Genomic DNA, 14,364 nt, shown 5'->3' with positions numbered 1-14,364 from the left:
CCAAAATAAGATAGTTAAAGGACTTTTTCTTGCACAGACCTATCACTTTAAGGAAAGAAAAAGCGTGACACATGGAAACGTTGTAAAAAATGGAATTTATTGACAACAACTTTTAAAACTATAAATATTTAAACTTTACATTTGATTTTCACAATGTCACGTTTAACATTTTGGTATAAGACTTCATTTTAAACCATTCAACTTTTATGATTACTTTTTCTTTTCTAGAAGTGCCTTCCTCCCCCCAGTTACCCTAACTAGTTTCAATGGTTGCTTGACTTACTAATTAGCTTCCTATTGAGCTAAACGGCCTCTATAACTCAGCAATACATCAATAGCATACCGTAAAATTCCCGTTAAAGGCCCTGGGCTTATACAACTTTGTAACGGGTTCTGGGTGGGCTTATAAGCGAAGGGGCTTATATCCGGGAGGGCTATTATAAGCGGAATACAAAAAAATGTTTCGAAACAAAAAAAGTCACAATAAAGCAACATTAAGCCCTGTTCAGTACTGTTATCCAGTAGAGGTTGGCTTATATCCGGGGCGGCTTATAACCGGATGTATTTTTTATGTTTCCAGGAAGATGGGCCTATAACCAGGGGGCTTGTAAGCGGGGGGGGGGGGGGGGGGGCTTATAACCGGAATTTTCCAAGATCGTCTTTTCCAAGTGTATGCGTCGAAGAAACTTAATGAATAAATGCTGCGTTTAGACAGGGCGCTGAACTTCCTTTTTAGCGCCCACATATTAAAAGATCAGCGTTTGAACCAGAACCTTTCTAACTCATTCTACACAACTCAAGCCGACTTTTCATGCATTTTAGCGAAGCACCCAACTCAGTCTCGTTACAGGAGAAAAGCCAGATACTGCTCACAAAGATATCAACTTATGATCCAGACTTTAGATATTGTCAAATTAAATTTACCTTATCCAAGCATGGAAATAAAAAAATATATGTATTTCTAACACGTCTACAAAATTTTATATTCAACGTTTGCGTTTTGCCTATTAACTAGTTAATTTTGACGTAGTAACGTTCAACCGATTGAAATTTGAGCCAAACGGTTATGTTTGCCAGTGATACGGTAAAGGTTACATTTATTTGCCTGTTCCATAGAAAAAAGAAAGCTACTTTTAAATCTTACGACTTCGCAAGCCAAATCAAAGCGGAACGGATTAAATTATAGTAACATAAATGAAGTAACTTACAACAACACATACTAACTCAGACTAACATGAGCACAGCGAGGTAGCCTGGGTACCAATCAGTATCAATCGTTTTATTTCCGAGAGCGCGAGAGGTGCGTGAAGCTCGCGCTCTGGTAAAGATAAGAGGCTGGTACCCAGGCTATCAGCTGTAAGAAAAGTTGTCAACAGTCGTCAATACTATAAATTCCTCTGCTATTTGCTAGAACGGACCACATTAACGAATACATCTTTTTCAAAATGGCGGAAAATACTTTATTCTTTTGTCTACATATTGTCCCTCGTGGCCTCGTTTTAAGCCAAAGATTCTTTTGAATTCTGCAGATACACTAAGGCCAATGAGGGCCAATTATTATGAAGATAATTAAAATAATAATGTATTTTCCGTTATTTTAGAATAAGGTGTATTATTACAAAGGAAACTGTTCTTAAAAAATACAAAAATACAAGAATTCCGCTAACGTTACCCAAATTAATTTTAAAATGTTTTATCATTGTTTTTAATGGACCAAGTATGGAAAGCTTTGAGGACCTTTGATGAGCGAAGTTGGTATTGACGTCACTTACAGGCCGAGGATTAAACCTGTTACCATATTCTCTCGATTAAACGCCGGGTATCGAATAAACACCGGGTCTCCAAGACAAAGTTGAAAATAGGCCCCTTAAGTATTTATTTAAGGCATAATGAGCTGTAGGCATATTAGCCAGATCATTTTTGTTAAAAATAACGAATAAAAAACATTGCTTAATGAAAATCGGGCTCGAATACACTGCAGAAGTCAAATAAACGCCGGGTCCACCAGGCCAAGTTTGAAATAAACGCAGGGAGCGTCTAATCGAGAAAATACGGTACTTGTATTCTTTCTAGGATGACGGCCTCAGTTTCATTTCAGTAAATTTGAGGGAAAGATGACTTCTGAATTTATCCCAACAGGCTCCTCGGTAACCACGTTTGTCTCCCAGGTACTGTCCGTTTAGATTGGAGTAGTGGCAAGCTTTGTACCACCAGGCGCCTGTGTTGTCTGTAGCACAGTGGCTGCTCCATCTGTCATTATCTCTGTCTTTTGTGCTAAACGCCATGTTATTATGATATGCTAACGAATCTCCTGCTGTACCTGAATATGAACCCACTTCAAGTCGATACTTCGCCTGCTCATCACCAATGCTGAACTTGCCATATTTGGCATACGCTTTACCTCCGCTCCAGTCCTCCAGCTCCACTCGTAGAGAGCTGGGTCTAGAGGCCGTCAGTCGGTGGATCTTGTTGTTTCCTAACCAGAACTCAGCAGTCAGCTGACCAAAGCCTGCTTTGTAGTCGTTCCACCCCCGATAGAAATCTACCGAGCCATCCTGTCTTCGCTGAAACACTGTCCAGCCTCCACCGTCAGTGCGCATGTCACAGTAGACAGTAAAGTGTCCTCTGCCGTCTGGGTTGACAGAGTACAATCCACTTTGAGTGTGGCCTGATTTGAGCAGATCTAAACAATCTGAAAAAAGAGAAGTGCTTGCTTTCAATTTGCTTGTCAGTTTAACAATTAATTTCAGAGAGCTGTTAATGTTACTTGTGTCTCAGTGTAGTCAACATGCATTACTGTGTTGCTCATTAGGGACAGAGTAATTTCTATCAATCTTGGACTCCTGGTCATTGGCGCTCTCTCTTTTTTTCCCTGGCCTTTCCATCGTTTTCTCTCCTTTTGACGCGAGAAAGTAACGGGTGATCGCTGGTTACTGGGGAACGAACATTGTAAAAACAAAAAGTCCAACTGATCAAAAGCTTACTACTGGCCTAGCTTTTTAACACTTCCGTTGCTGTATGGATTTCTAATTCAACGCCTTGACCTATCGACCATAAGTGGTCAATGCGAGTTTAAGACACCGTTTATGTTTTGAAACGAAAATACAATGACAATACCGCATTTTCATGGCGGCTAGTTGGAAGAAAATATATTTCGTATCGAGGTAAGCTGCGTAGCGACGGAACAAAATACGAAAAAAAATTCTACCTGCGTGCTTGTCAAAATCACGTAAAAATATGCCGCGATACTATACACGCCTAAATTACCTAAATACACTTAATAGTGAGACGAGTACAGTATTGAGACACGCGTGAGACGAGTATAGTATTGTGAAGTAAGTTATTTTGTTCAGTTGGTAATTTAGTTGACATGGAAACGTCGTTTTAAATTCTTTGTTATTTGTTTGTAACTGATGTCTGTTAATAAAGTTCATTATTTAAAAAAGGTCTAAGATAAGTTGGCTCAGGGTAGCAGCTCACGTAAGGCCCCACAAACTCTCACATGAACAGCTCGCTACCCTACGACAAAACAACAGAACAAACAACAGGAACAATGCCCTTAACCCAAAAAACAATAGCAACTGCTACACTACAACTCGTTAAAATATACGTTATAGATTGTCGTCACTTAAATAAGAAGAACTATAAGAGCATAGTGATACTTGCTAATACATACATACATACATACATAAACTTTATTCAAGTGTCAATGGTATTTAGCTAAAGAGCTAATTGGGGACACTAAAATAAATATACAAATATAAAAATACTAATATTATATAAATAGATATAAAATATAAAAACACTATTATATAAATAGATAAATAGATATAAAATATAAAAATACTAATATTATTAGTTAGCTAGGTGAATAGTAATAACAAATGGCGGCATTCCTGAAATCAATCTAACCCTCTCTTTGTGACAAATGTAATCATTCCATTTATAACTTACCTTTCAGTTTTTTAACTTCAACATCACTTATTGTCTCGATATCAAACACTCCTGCACTTGTAGCCACACAAATATAGTTACCAGCATCCTCTTCTTTAACATCTCTTATGATAAGCGCCTCGTTTGTCCTGTGACTCCTCCCCACGGGCAGTGCTGCTCCTTGTCTTTTCCAGCTGATGACTGGTTGTGGATCACCGGTAGCGCTGCAGTTTAAGGTCAAAGTTTCGCCAGTAGATGCAAACACCTTTCCAGGCGGCTTGACGGTAAACACAGGAAGTGAAATCACAACTAGTAGAGTTTTCCTTTCAACATTTCCTAACAGGTTCACTGCTGAACAGAAGTATGTGTCAGAGTCAACTTTACGGACATCAGAAATTTGTAAGACACTGTTGTTATACTGCGCCCTCCCCTGGGGTAACTGACCAGACGACTTCCTCCAGGTGACCACTGGTGCCGGGTATCCGGTCACGTGACAGATTGGTAGGGTGACGTTACTTCCTTGAATGACGTGATAAGGTCCCGGATGAAGAGAAACATGAGGATGAACTGCAAACCAAGTTAATAAAACTTAGTTCATGAAGTAATCTTTATTTAGGTATATCATAAGAAACAGCTCTTGCTTCTAGAGGAATCAAATGAGGTCGGACTATTTTGTAAAAGTGAGAAGTCTAAAACTAAAGAAAGCACTTCAAGGCACTGTGGTAATATCCTCATGTCCTTTTTAAAATGTAAAAGGAAACATTCTTCTTGTTACGGTTGTTGACAATGTTTACAATAAAAACAAGATTTTAGTTAATCGACATCTGTCTTGATTTAATAAAAGGTGGCTACAGTCTGGCTGTCAAGAAAATTGAATGGGGTTGAGATTTTTTTTGTTTTTTTTTTTTGTTTTTGTTTTTCTTTTAAGGACATGGGAGATTATTTGGCTTACTTTCAGTGGAAATGAAGTGCTTTCAATTTTATACTCATGGCTTTTATCCCTTCTACCTACCTACCCCCCCCCCTTCCATTTACTTTTGGTTAGTTTACCCAGGCTCCAACTCGCCATATCTACCGAACTTTGAATTCTAATGGCGCGCGCTGACTTGTAGAACAGAGGTGATCTAGTTTTTCATTTTGCTGTCTAAAGGAAGTTTGCCGGAGGACATCATTAAGTCCTATGAAGGTGGAAGTCTAACGATTTGCAAGTTTTGAGTCGGCTGTTATTGTTCCTTAGAACAAAGCTTTAACGGGTTGAACTCTTGACTCGGTACAGTTTTGCTAGGTACAAATAGCGTTGTGCTTGCTTTAGACGGCAAAGGTCTTCAGCCACATCAACTAGGACTCGGAACTAGACTTTAGGGCTGATTTGAAGGCGGTCATGGCGATATTCGGCTTGAACTCTTCCTTGGCTGGAGACTTAGAAAAATTCTGTTGTAATGTCCGGGGGTATTGGTTCCCTTTATAACGATTTTTTCCACATCCGGGGTATTACATTGTGAATAAGATGGAAAGGTTGCAAAGAGCGCAGCTGATGGTCGAAAGGAAATCACTTCAAACCCTTATGTGAGTAGAATTCTCTTCATTTGATGATTATTTTGCCGTTTGGCTAAGCTAGCAATCAGAGCGGCCTGTGATTCGATAGTCAGCAGCAATTCGATATGCGGGGTTTCCGGCCGTGAATTGACATGAACTATGACCGAATGGTCTCGCTGAGTCATGAATTATTTAGTTATTTTAATCCCGAATTCGTTGAAAATGAAGCGATCGTCGATGTAAAATGCTTTCTGATAGTTCATTTTAGACCATGCATGGATTTAGAAAGCTTTAGTCCATCTCTCGCTCCGGCGCTTTAAAAATTTGTTTTCATTTGATGTTATTTCATGTTGTAAACAAGTTAATTAAATTGGTAGAATTCATGATTTGAACAAAATGCCGTAAATGCAGTCTTTTTGGTTCATAAAGAGATTTATTAGAGTAATTTACGTTGAACATGAGCTACAACTAGTCGATTCATGCAAAGCTTCTTGCAAAAATATGTCTTTAGAACTAGAGCTGTGTCAAAATCTTTAGACACCTTTTATTAAATCAAGACAGACACATAAAACCCTTATTCAGGATAAAAATGGAAGGAAAATTTTGAGAAGAACTGGGAAATATTGTCTGCTCCCAATCAACTTCCAAAGAATCGGGAAATGTTTTCTGTTACTCAAATTTGAATATCGGTAAACTCAAAATTTTAAACAAGTTTGCTATAACTACAAGGACTCACTGTACATGTGTAACTGTGTGACACAATGAAAGGTTTATTTCAGTAGTTACAATAACCAAACTTTTACCATTTACTGCTAATCGCACCACTTCCCGTGAATTCCCCAGGATGTTTGTTGCTAAACACTGATACACGCCCGAGTCATTTGCTGTAACTTTAGTCAACTGCAACTTTCCTCTTGAAACCGCTGATTGAGTGATTTCAGACTGATTGTCCAGTTTACTCCACACTACTGTAGGCTCAGGATTACCGCTGGCTGAACACTGAAACGAGGCTGATCCACCTTCATTTACTGTCAACGTCACAGGAGAAACAACAACAGCAGGAGATGAAATCGATTCACCAGGTTCTCCTTTATTTCCTGGCATGCCTGCGGGCCCTATGTCTCCTTTCTCACCTTTGAGTCCAGTCTCTCCCTTTATCCCTGCAGGTCCCATAATGCCTTGCTTGCCGCTCCTTCCTGGCGATCCCATAATGCCTTTATCTCCCTTGTTCCCAGTTTTTCCTTTCTGTCCCCTTCGTCCCCGGGCTCCTTTGTGTCCTCTTGGTCCAGGTGGGCCGGGAGGACCTGGGGGACCTGACGAGCACGTGACACCCTTTGACTGACAGAGATGCAATCTCCCCTCTGATAAAAGTTTGTTGATTTTGATCATCGTTTCTGCTGTGCTTTTAGATTCCGACTCGTTCTTGGTTGAATCAACATCACGGCTGTGTCTATGTTTATAGGGCTGAATTCCTACGATCGAAATGAAAACGGATTTGAGACCACTTCTACTTACAAAGGCAGAAACAGAAATATTAAAGGTCAAATGAACAGAAATTTCAAAATGCCATTTTAACCCCTCAAACGCTAAAACTATCCATTATTGAGTAAAATTGAGAAAAATGTTTGCTTTCCGAATCTTAAAGCGTGAATTACAGCAAAAAATACGAAGATTTCCGAAGGCTTTTGAATGACAGCGCACTGAAATGGAAGGAATGGAACGAGTTTGTGACGTCATAATTGGTGTTTTTGAAGACGACCGCAGACCGATTCCGCAGACCGCACCGACGGCAACGTCAACTTGAGAATCTCGCAGCTTTCCGGACGCATTCTGCGTATTTATCGCTTTATGAACTAGCTCCCACTGAATATTCAAAGAAAGCGTTCAACCCCAAATAGAAAAACCAAAAATTAGCCGTCGTGGCTGACGTTGTCCAAAATACGCAGAATTTCGTTATTTCACGTTATTGTTCGGCAGAGAACGGCTTTGAAGTGTACCAAAATTCAATATGCACGTGCATAGTTAACGCGCGTGCAGAACGGCTTTGAAGTGTACCAAAATTCAAAACGCACGTGCATAGTTAACGCGCGTGCAGATAATTCTGCTCATTAACTTTAAATGCTAATGAGAAAGAACAATAGAGATTCCTGATTTGTTTTCATACCAGCGTGCATTCTACCTATGTCTCACATGATATGAAAAACGACAGCAAACAAAACTTTAAGCTATTTTTGTGCTTTAGCTATTCTCTTTAAAAAAAAATGAGCCTCTCTAAACAACAACCAACAATCAATCCACTGAAAAACGGCCGAATAGAACGAAATAACTGCTTGAAATGTCACTAAACACATTTATTTAGATTTTAAGGTGCCGTCTGCGGAATCGGTCTGCGGTCGTCTTCAAAAACACCAATTATGACGTCACAAGCTTTTATTTCCGACAATTTTCCGACAATTTTTCCGACCACTATACGATTATGACAGCCTAAAAAAAGCATTTTTCAACTTGCAATATCTCTGCGATGTAATGACCGATTGCTTTGAAACTTTGGGATATGTTTATTTGGCTCTTAGTAAACACATGGGCAAAAAATAACAAAAATCGAAATTTCTGTTCATTTGACCTTTAATCCTTTAACAGATCGGTGTCTTAAAATTTTTAATTACTTTTCAGAGCAATTTCTTTAGTTGTGAAGGTGAGAAAGAGAAAATAATTTTTGGTGTGTTTTTATGTTCGTTCTGGCATCTTCGCAGGAACCCTTGCTCCAGACAAGCATTTATTGCTCTTTAACCCACAAGATGGCTGAGACGGAAATAATTGACATTTTATTGTCTGTAAAAATAGTAATAGCAAAGAGCGCGAGTGACATCACGTCACAGACAAGATGCAGACAAACAAACCAAAAATTGCGGACAATTTTCCTTAAACACTTTCTAAAACTGCCAGTGTTCGTAAAAGACTTTCATAAAAAGAAAACTTCTCCTACAACCCTTCCATTTCTCTCAGAACACGCTGATGTTTTCTGAGCCTCGTGGGGGTATAATCATTTGCATTCTATTTTTAGACATCGCGCGCTTTGCTATAAGACTTCTGAGTTGAACATATCCTTTGTAAATTTACTGATGTAAAAACTGTTTCATTGTCACTTTGCTAGTCACAGTTGAAGCAAAATTAGGTCGATTCACTATTTGCGTTTGAAGTTGTTTACATTGGATTGAAGAAAACATGACCTGCTAACCCTGGCTTCGGTTTTCGTGGCGAAATCATAAGTTCATAACACAAATAGAACAAACACGTTCATTCATTATTTGTTTTAACTCTTTGCTATTTCCATGGCATTTTCATTGGAACAAGCTTTTATTCTGATGATTGTATTGTATTATTGTAACAACTTGTAAACTCTAGCTTGTAATGAAAGACAAACTTACCAGGAGCATTCTTGATTATGTCTGGATCGTTTGACGACGGCTTGGCCTCTGCAACGCTTTCAAGAGCGTTTATTCTTTTCTTGTGCTCATGTAACTCAAGCTCAACTCTTAAAAAGCCGGCGCAGTAAAACAGAATGGACAAAACAGAAATTATGGACGCAAATGAAGGCAAAGTTTGCTTTTGAACAGCCATGATTATGGTGATGTTTCAGTAATCCGCAATTCTACAACGCAGTAGAATGAATACTTCTTCAGTTTGTTACGTGATACAATGATTACGAGTTTGGGTAACTTGCCAAATTGTGTGCTATTCTTGTTATGCAAGACAAAGTTCAATTGTTTTTTTCATTTCTCAGTATAGTTCGGATAAAGATAGGTCCGCTAGGCGTACATGTATTCTTGGTTTTCATGGTACGTCATAAAATTCTGAAATCAAAATTCACTAGGCCTACTACATTTTCGTTGTCATTAGACGTAAGATAAACTAGATCGATAGTGTCATTCGCTTTATAAACAGAACATTTTGAATATTTGAGTTCTCCGTCGTATGTGACATCAAGTGAACGTTGCAACATTCAACCGATTGGAATTTGAGTCAAACAGTTATGTTTGCCAGTGATACGGCACCGGTTACATTTATTTGCCTGATTCATAGAAAAAAAATGAGGTAAGCTGGTTTTAAATCTTACGACCTCGCAGGCCAAATCAAAGCAGAACGGATTAAATTGAAATAGCAAAAATTGAATAACTTAACTAATTATAGGAAATTAGTTAAGGTATTTGAAATTAACGCGACTTACTGTAAATTAACGCGAATTGAAAAAAACTACTCTCCAATAAAAAAAAAAAAACGCGAAAGAGGGGTTAACATTTCAAAATGAAGGAAATTAACGCGACGAACACAAAGGAAAAAAGAACTTGTTCAGACAACTGGAACAAGTTTACTTTAACACAAAGGAATCTGACCGCCTCGAGCGTTCTTCACAGTTTTAGTGATCCGGCAGAATTCCAGCCTGATTAAATTATGCCTTTTCCTAAGAGTCAACACATCTGGACTGTATCGAGAAATTGGGGCCAAAATAATGGAAATTAAGGTCATAGAAGGCTCGGAAATTAACGTTAACAAAAAATAACGCGACTTAAATAACGCAAATTTTTAAAATTCGCGTTTATTTCATGAAGCGTTAATTTTCTATTTTAGGACAAACATGAGCACAGCGAGCTAGCCTGGGTACCAATCACTATCAATCGTTTTCTTTCCGTGAGCGCGAGAGGTGCGTGAAGCTCGCGCTCTGGTGAAGATATGAGGCTGGTACCCAGGCTATCAGCTGTAAAAAGGTTGTCAACAGTGGTCAATACTATAAATTCCTCTGTTTTTTGCTAGAACGGACCACACTTACGAATACACATTATTCCAAAATGGCGGAAAATACATTATTCTTTTGTCTACGTACATATTGTCCCTCATGGCCTCGTTTTAAGCCAAAGATTCTTTTACAGTGAAACCCCGATATAACGATATGTCAAGGGAGCAGTAAAATTATATCGTTATATCGAGGTATCGTTATATCGAAACTCCCGATATAACGATATGGCCGTAAAATAACCGAAAATATGGTTATATCGGGGTTAACTTAATCAAAGATACTTAAACTTAGAGAGTTATTGAATGACAAGGAGGATAAAAGGATAAAGTTGATAAAGAGGCCGCTTAGAACACAGTATCATTTTCGTATATAATCGTACAAAGCTGTTGGAAGAAAGATTAGAGATTACTTGATTATTGTAAGGTTATTGTGTTAAATTCAATGTTTTGCTTAAATTGGTACTGAGTACTGATAATATCGTTATATCGGGAAAGATTTTACGTTCGGTGCACTAAATTCTCATTGTTATATCGGGGATATCGTTATATCGAAGATCGTTATATCGGGGTTCTGTCCCATACTCTTTACTGTAACTTTTGACGGGACACAGAATATTCATCGCTATATCGGGAATATCGTTATATCGAGGATCGTTATATCGGGGTTCCACTGTAATTATATTTCTGCAGATGTAATCGAGCCAATTATCATGAAGACAATTATAAGAATAATGTATTCTCCGCCATTTAAGAATAAGGTATATGATTACAAAGGAAACTAATCTATTAAACAAGATTTCCGTTTACGTTACCCAAATTAGTTTTAAAAACGTTTTATCATTGTTTGTAATGGACCAATATATGGAAAGCTTTGATGACCTTTGATGAGCGAAGATTGGTGACGTGTTGGTATTGACGTCACTTACAGGATTAAACCTGTTACTGGTATTCTTTCTACGATGACGGCCTTAGTTTCATTTCAGTAAATTTGAGGGAAAGAGAACTTCTGAAGTGGTGCCACACGGCTCCTCGCCAATCACTTTTGTCTCCCAGGTATTGTCCGTTTAGATTGGAGTGTCCGCAAATCTGGTACCACCAGGCGCCTGTGTCTTGTACAGCACAGTGGCCGCCCCATCTGTCATTATCTCTGTCCTTTGTGCTAAACGCCATGTTATTATGATATGCTAACGAATCTCCCGCTGTACCTGAATATGAACCCACTTCAAGTCGATACTTCGCCTGCTCATCACCAATGCTGAACTTGCCATATTTGGCATACGCTTTACCTCCGCTCCAGTCCTCCAGCTCAACTCGTAGAGAGCTGGGTCTAGAGGCCGTCAGTCGGTGGATTTTGTCGTTTCCTAACCAGAACTCAGCAGTCAGCTGACCAAAGCCTGCTTTGTAGTTGTTCCATCCCCGATAGAAGTCTACCGAGCCATCCTGTCTTCGCTGAAACACTGTCCAGCCTCCACCGTCAGTGCGCATGTCACAGTAGACAGTGAAGGATCCTCTACCGTGTGGGTCGACAGAGTACAATCCACTTTGAGTCTGGCCTGATTGGAGCAGATCAGAACAATCTGACAAAAAAGAAACGGGTGCCTTAAAGTGGCTTTTCTGTTTAAGTAGACACTATTAGAAATGTTACGTCAACTTGGTACATTGAATATTTGAAAGAAACTTCCATGACGTCAGGCAATATAGCGTGATTGCGTTTTGTAGCGATGGGTACGACGGTTTTATCAGCGCTAGCGAGCTTGACGAATATTGGATCTTAAGGGTGTGAGGTGGGATAATTAAGCAAGCATAGTTTTGCCAACGACGGTTTGGAACGGCGCGGAAACGGGGAAAAACTTGGTAGAGCTGTTCGCTTGGCAGCCAACACTTGTAACTCAATGCCAATGGTACATGGTCTAGTTTCTAGTCTACGCGAAGAGACGGCATCTCTGGTTTTCATGTTACGTCATAAAATTCTGAAATCAGAATTCGCTTGGCCTGCTAAATGTTTGTTTTTACTAGTTGTAAGACGAACTGAAAATAAATCTTTTTGCAAATTTCCAGCTCGGTAGTGTCCTTCGTTTTTAAAACAGCGCATTTTGAATATCTGAGCGTCCCGCCGAATGTGACATCAAGCTGAGTGCCGTGACAAAGCCGTTTTCTTTAAAAAGTCTTTCCTTTCCTTTTCAGCAGATTGAACATTTCAAATATAATAAGTGCTGTTTATGTGAAAGAATAGAAGCTCATGAGCTAAAAGAAGTCGCTATTATACCATTGGATAAATATTTATTTTTAACTTACCTCTCGGTTTTCCTACTTCAACATAACTTATTGCCTCGATATCAAACACTCCTGCACCTGTAGCCACACAGATATAATTTCCAGCATCCTCTTCTCTCAAATCAGTTAAGATAAGCGCCCCATTTGTCCTGTGACTCCTCCCCACGGGCAGTGCTGCTCCTTGTCTTTTCCAGCTGATGACTGGTTGTGGATCACCGGTAGCGCTGCAGTTTAACGTCAAACTGCCGCCAATAGGAACAAACACCTTTCTAGGTGGCTTGACGATAAACACAGGAAGTGAAATCACAACTAGCTGAGTTTTCCTTTCATCATTTCCTAAAAGGTTCACTGCTGAACAGAAGTATGTGTCAGAGTCAACTTTACGGACATCAGAAATTTGTAAGACACTGTTGTTATACTGCGCCCTCCCCTGGGGTAACTGACCAGACGACTTCCTCCAGGTGACCACTGGCGCCGGGTATCCGGTCACGTGACAGGTTGGTAGGGTGACGTTACTTCCTTCAGTGACGTAAGAAGGTCCCGGATAAAGAAAAACGTGAGGATAAACTGCAACAAAGTAAATAACACTTAGTTCATGAAGTGATTTTTAATTAGGTTTTGCTTTTAGAGGAATCAATTGTGGCCGGACTATTATGTAAAATGAAGAAGTCTTAAATTAAAGAAAGCTCTTCAAACGGGTTTCTTCCTAAAGAAAACGGAAAATGTTTTCTGTTACTCAAATGTGAATATTGGTAAACTCAAAATTTTAAACATGTTTGCCATAATACAAGGCCCACTGTACATGTGTATCTGTGTGACACATTGAAAAGTTTATTTCAGTACTGAGTTACAATAACCAGAATTTTACCATTTACTGCTAATCGCACCACTTCGAGTGAATTCCCCAGGATGTTTGTTGCTGAACACTGATACATGCCTGAGTCATTTCCTGTCACCTTAGTCAGCTGCAACTTTCCTCCTGAAACCGCTGATTGAATGATTTCTGACTGATTGTCCAGTTTACTCCACACTACTGCAGGCTCAGGATTACCGCTGGCTTAACACTCAAACGAGGCTGATCCACCTTCATTCACTGTCAACGTCACAGGAGAAACAACAACAGCTGGAGATGAAATCGTTTCACCAGGTTCTCCTTTACTTCCCGGCATGCCTGCGGGTCCGATGTCTCCTTTCTCACCTTTGGTTCCAGTCTTTCCCTTTATCCCCGCAGGTCCCACAATGCCTCGCTTGCCGCTCTTCCCTGGCGATCCCATAATGCCTTTATCTCCCTTGTTTCCAGTTCTTCCTTTTTGTCCCCTTCGTCCCCGGGCTCCTTTGTGTCCTCTTGATCCAGGTGGACCGGGCGGGCCTGGGGGACCTGACGAGCACGTGACATCCTTTGACTGACATAGATGCAATCTCCCCTCTGATAAAAGTTTGTTGATTTTGATCATCGTTTTCGCTGTGCTTTTAGATTCTGACTCGTTCTTTGTTGACTTAACATGACGGCTCTGTCTATGTTTATAGGACTGAATTCCTACGAATGAAATGAAACCGTATTTGAAACCATTTCTACTTACAAAAGCAGAAAAGGAAATATTAATCCTTTTACAGTTAATTACTTTTCAGAGTAACTTCTTTACTTTTGAGGGTGAGAAAGAAAAAACAATTTTTGGTGTGCGTTTATGTTCGTTTTGGCATCTCTGCAGGAATCCTCGCTCCAGACAAGCATTTATTGCTCTTTAACCCACAAGATGGGTGAGACGGAAATAATTGGCATTTTATTACCTGTAAAAATAGTAATAGCAAAGAGCGCGAGTGACATCA

The 14,364-nt window shown here is 39.5% G+C and overlaps 2 protein-coding genes and 1 pseudogene across 5 annotated transcripts in view; all 3 read right to left on the bottom strand.

Annotated features, from left to right (window-relative positions):
* LOC144660456 (uncharacterized) overlaps positions 1-14,364 on the bottom strand; it is a 60,313-nt gene that overhangs the window by 27,872 nt on the left and 18,077 nt on the right. Inside the window, exons 4-6 of one of the 3 annotated variants that reach the window (XM_078521078.1) lie at positions 12,559-12,615; positions 11,143-11,840; positions 77-1,737 (exon numbers count right to left, since the gene is read on the bottom strand). In XM_078521078.1, the coding sequence (XP_078377204.1) occupies positions 11,218-11,840; positions 12,559-12,615 (680 nt within the window). In that variant the 3' untranslated portion in view covers positions 77-1,737; positions 11,143-11,217. Of the gene's footprint in view, positions 1-76; positions 1,738-11,142; positions 11,841-12,558; positions 12,616-14,364 lie in introns of those variants that run through there. The other 2 variants (XM_078521079.1, XM_078521082.1) reach the window with 2 other exon arrangements.
* On the bottom strand, positions 77-9,122 carry LOC144660455 (uncharacterized). The gene is made up of 4 exons (XM_078521076.1): positions 8,898-9,122; positions 6,273-6,941; positions 3,955-4,500; positions 77-2,692 (listed from the first exon to the last, which is right to left on the bottom strand). The coding sequence occupies exons 1-4, from the start codon at positions 9,088-9,090 to the stop codon at positions 2,070-2,072; spliced, it is 2,031 nt and encodes a 676-aa protein (XP_078377202.1). The 5' UTR covers positions 9,091-9,122; the 3' UTR covers positions 77-2,069.
* LOC144660457 (uncharacterized) overlaps positions 77-14,364 on the bottom strand; it is a 49,664-nt pseudogene continuing 35,376 nt past the window's right edge. Inside the window, exon 6 of the transcript XR_013572092.1 lies at positions 77-805. The product of XR_013572092.1 is annotated as an uncharacterized LOC144660457 (transcript). The remainder of the gene's footprint in view (positions 806-14,364) is intronic.

Source organism: Oculina patagonica, chromosome 7 (genome assembly GCF_052425735.1).
Source record: "Oculina patagonica isolate OP01 chromosome 7, crgOcupat, whole genome shotgun sequence".
NCBI classification, from domain to species: domain Eukaryota; kingdom Metazoa; phylum Cnidaria; class Anthozoa; order Scleractinia; family Oculinidae; genus Oculina; species Oculina patagonica.
The sequence above is the reverse complement of the archived record's forward strand: the minus strand, read 5'-3'. Positions and strand labels throughout refer to the sequence as shown.

Bases quoted from the DNA above. Each gene is read 5' to 3' on its own strand.
- LOC144660455 (XM_078521076.1), bottom strand. From the start codon at position 9,090: ATGGCTGTTCAAAAGCAAACTTTGCCTTCATTTGCGTCCATAATTTCT. The intron at 4,501-6,272 runs GTAAAAGTTTGG...CTTGGTTTGCAG, and splicing joins GGTGCGATTAGCAGTAAATG to TTCATCCTCATGTTTCTCTT. The intron at 2,693-3,954 runs GTAAGTTATAAA...CTCTTTTTTCAG, and splicing joins TGAAGTTAAAAAACTGAAAG to ATTGTTTAGATCTGCTCAAA.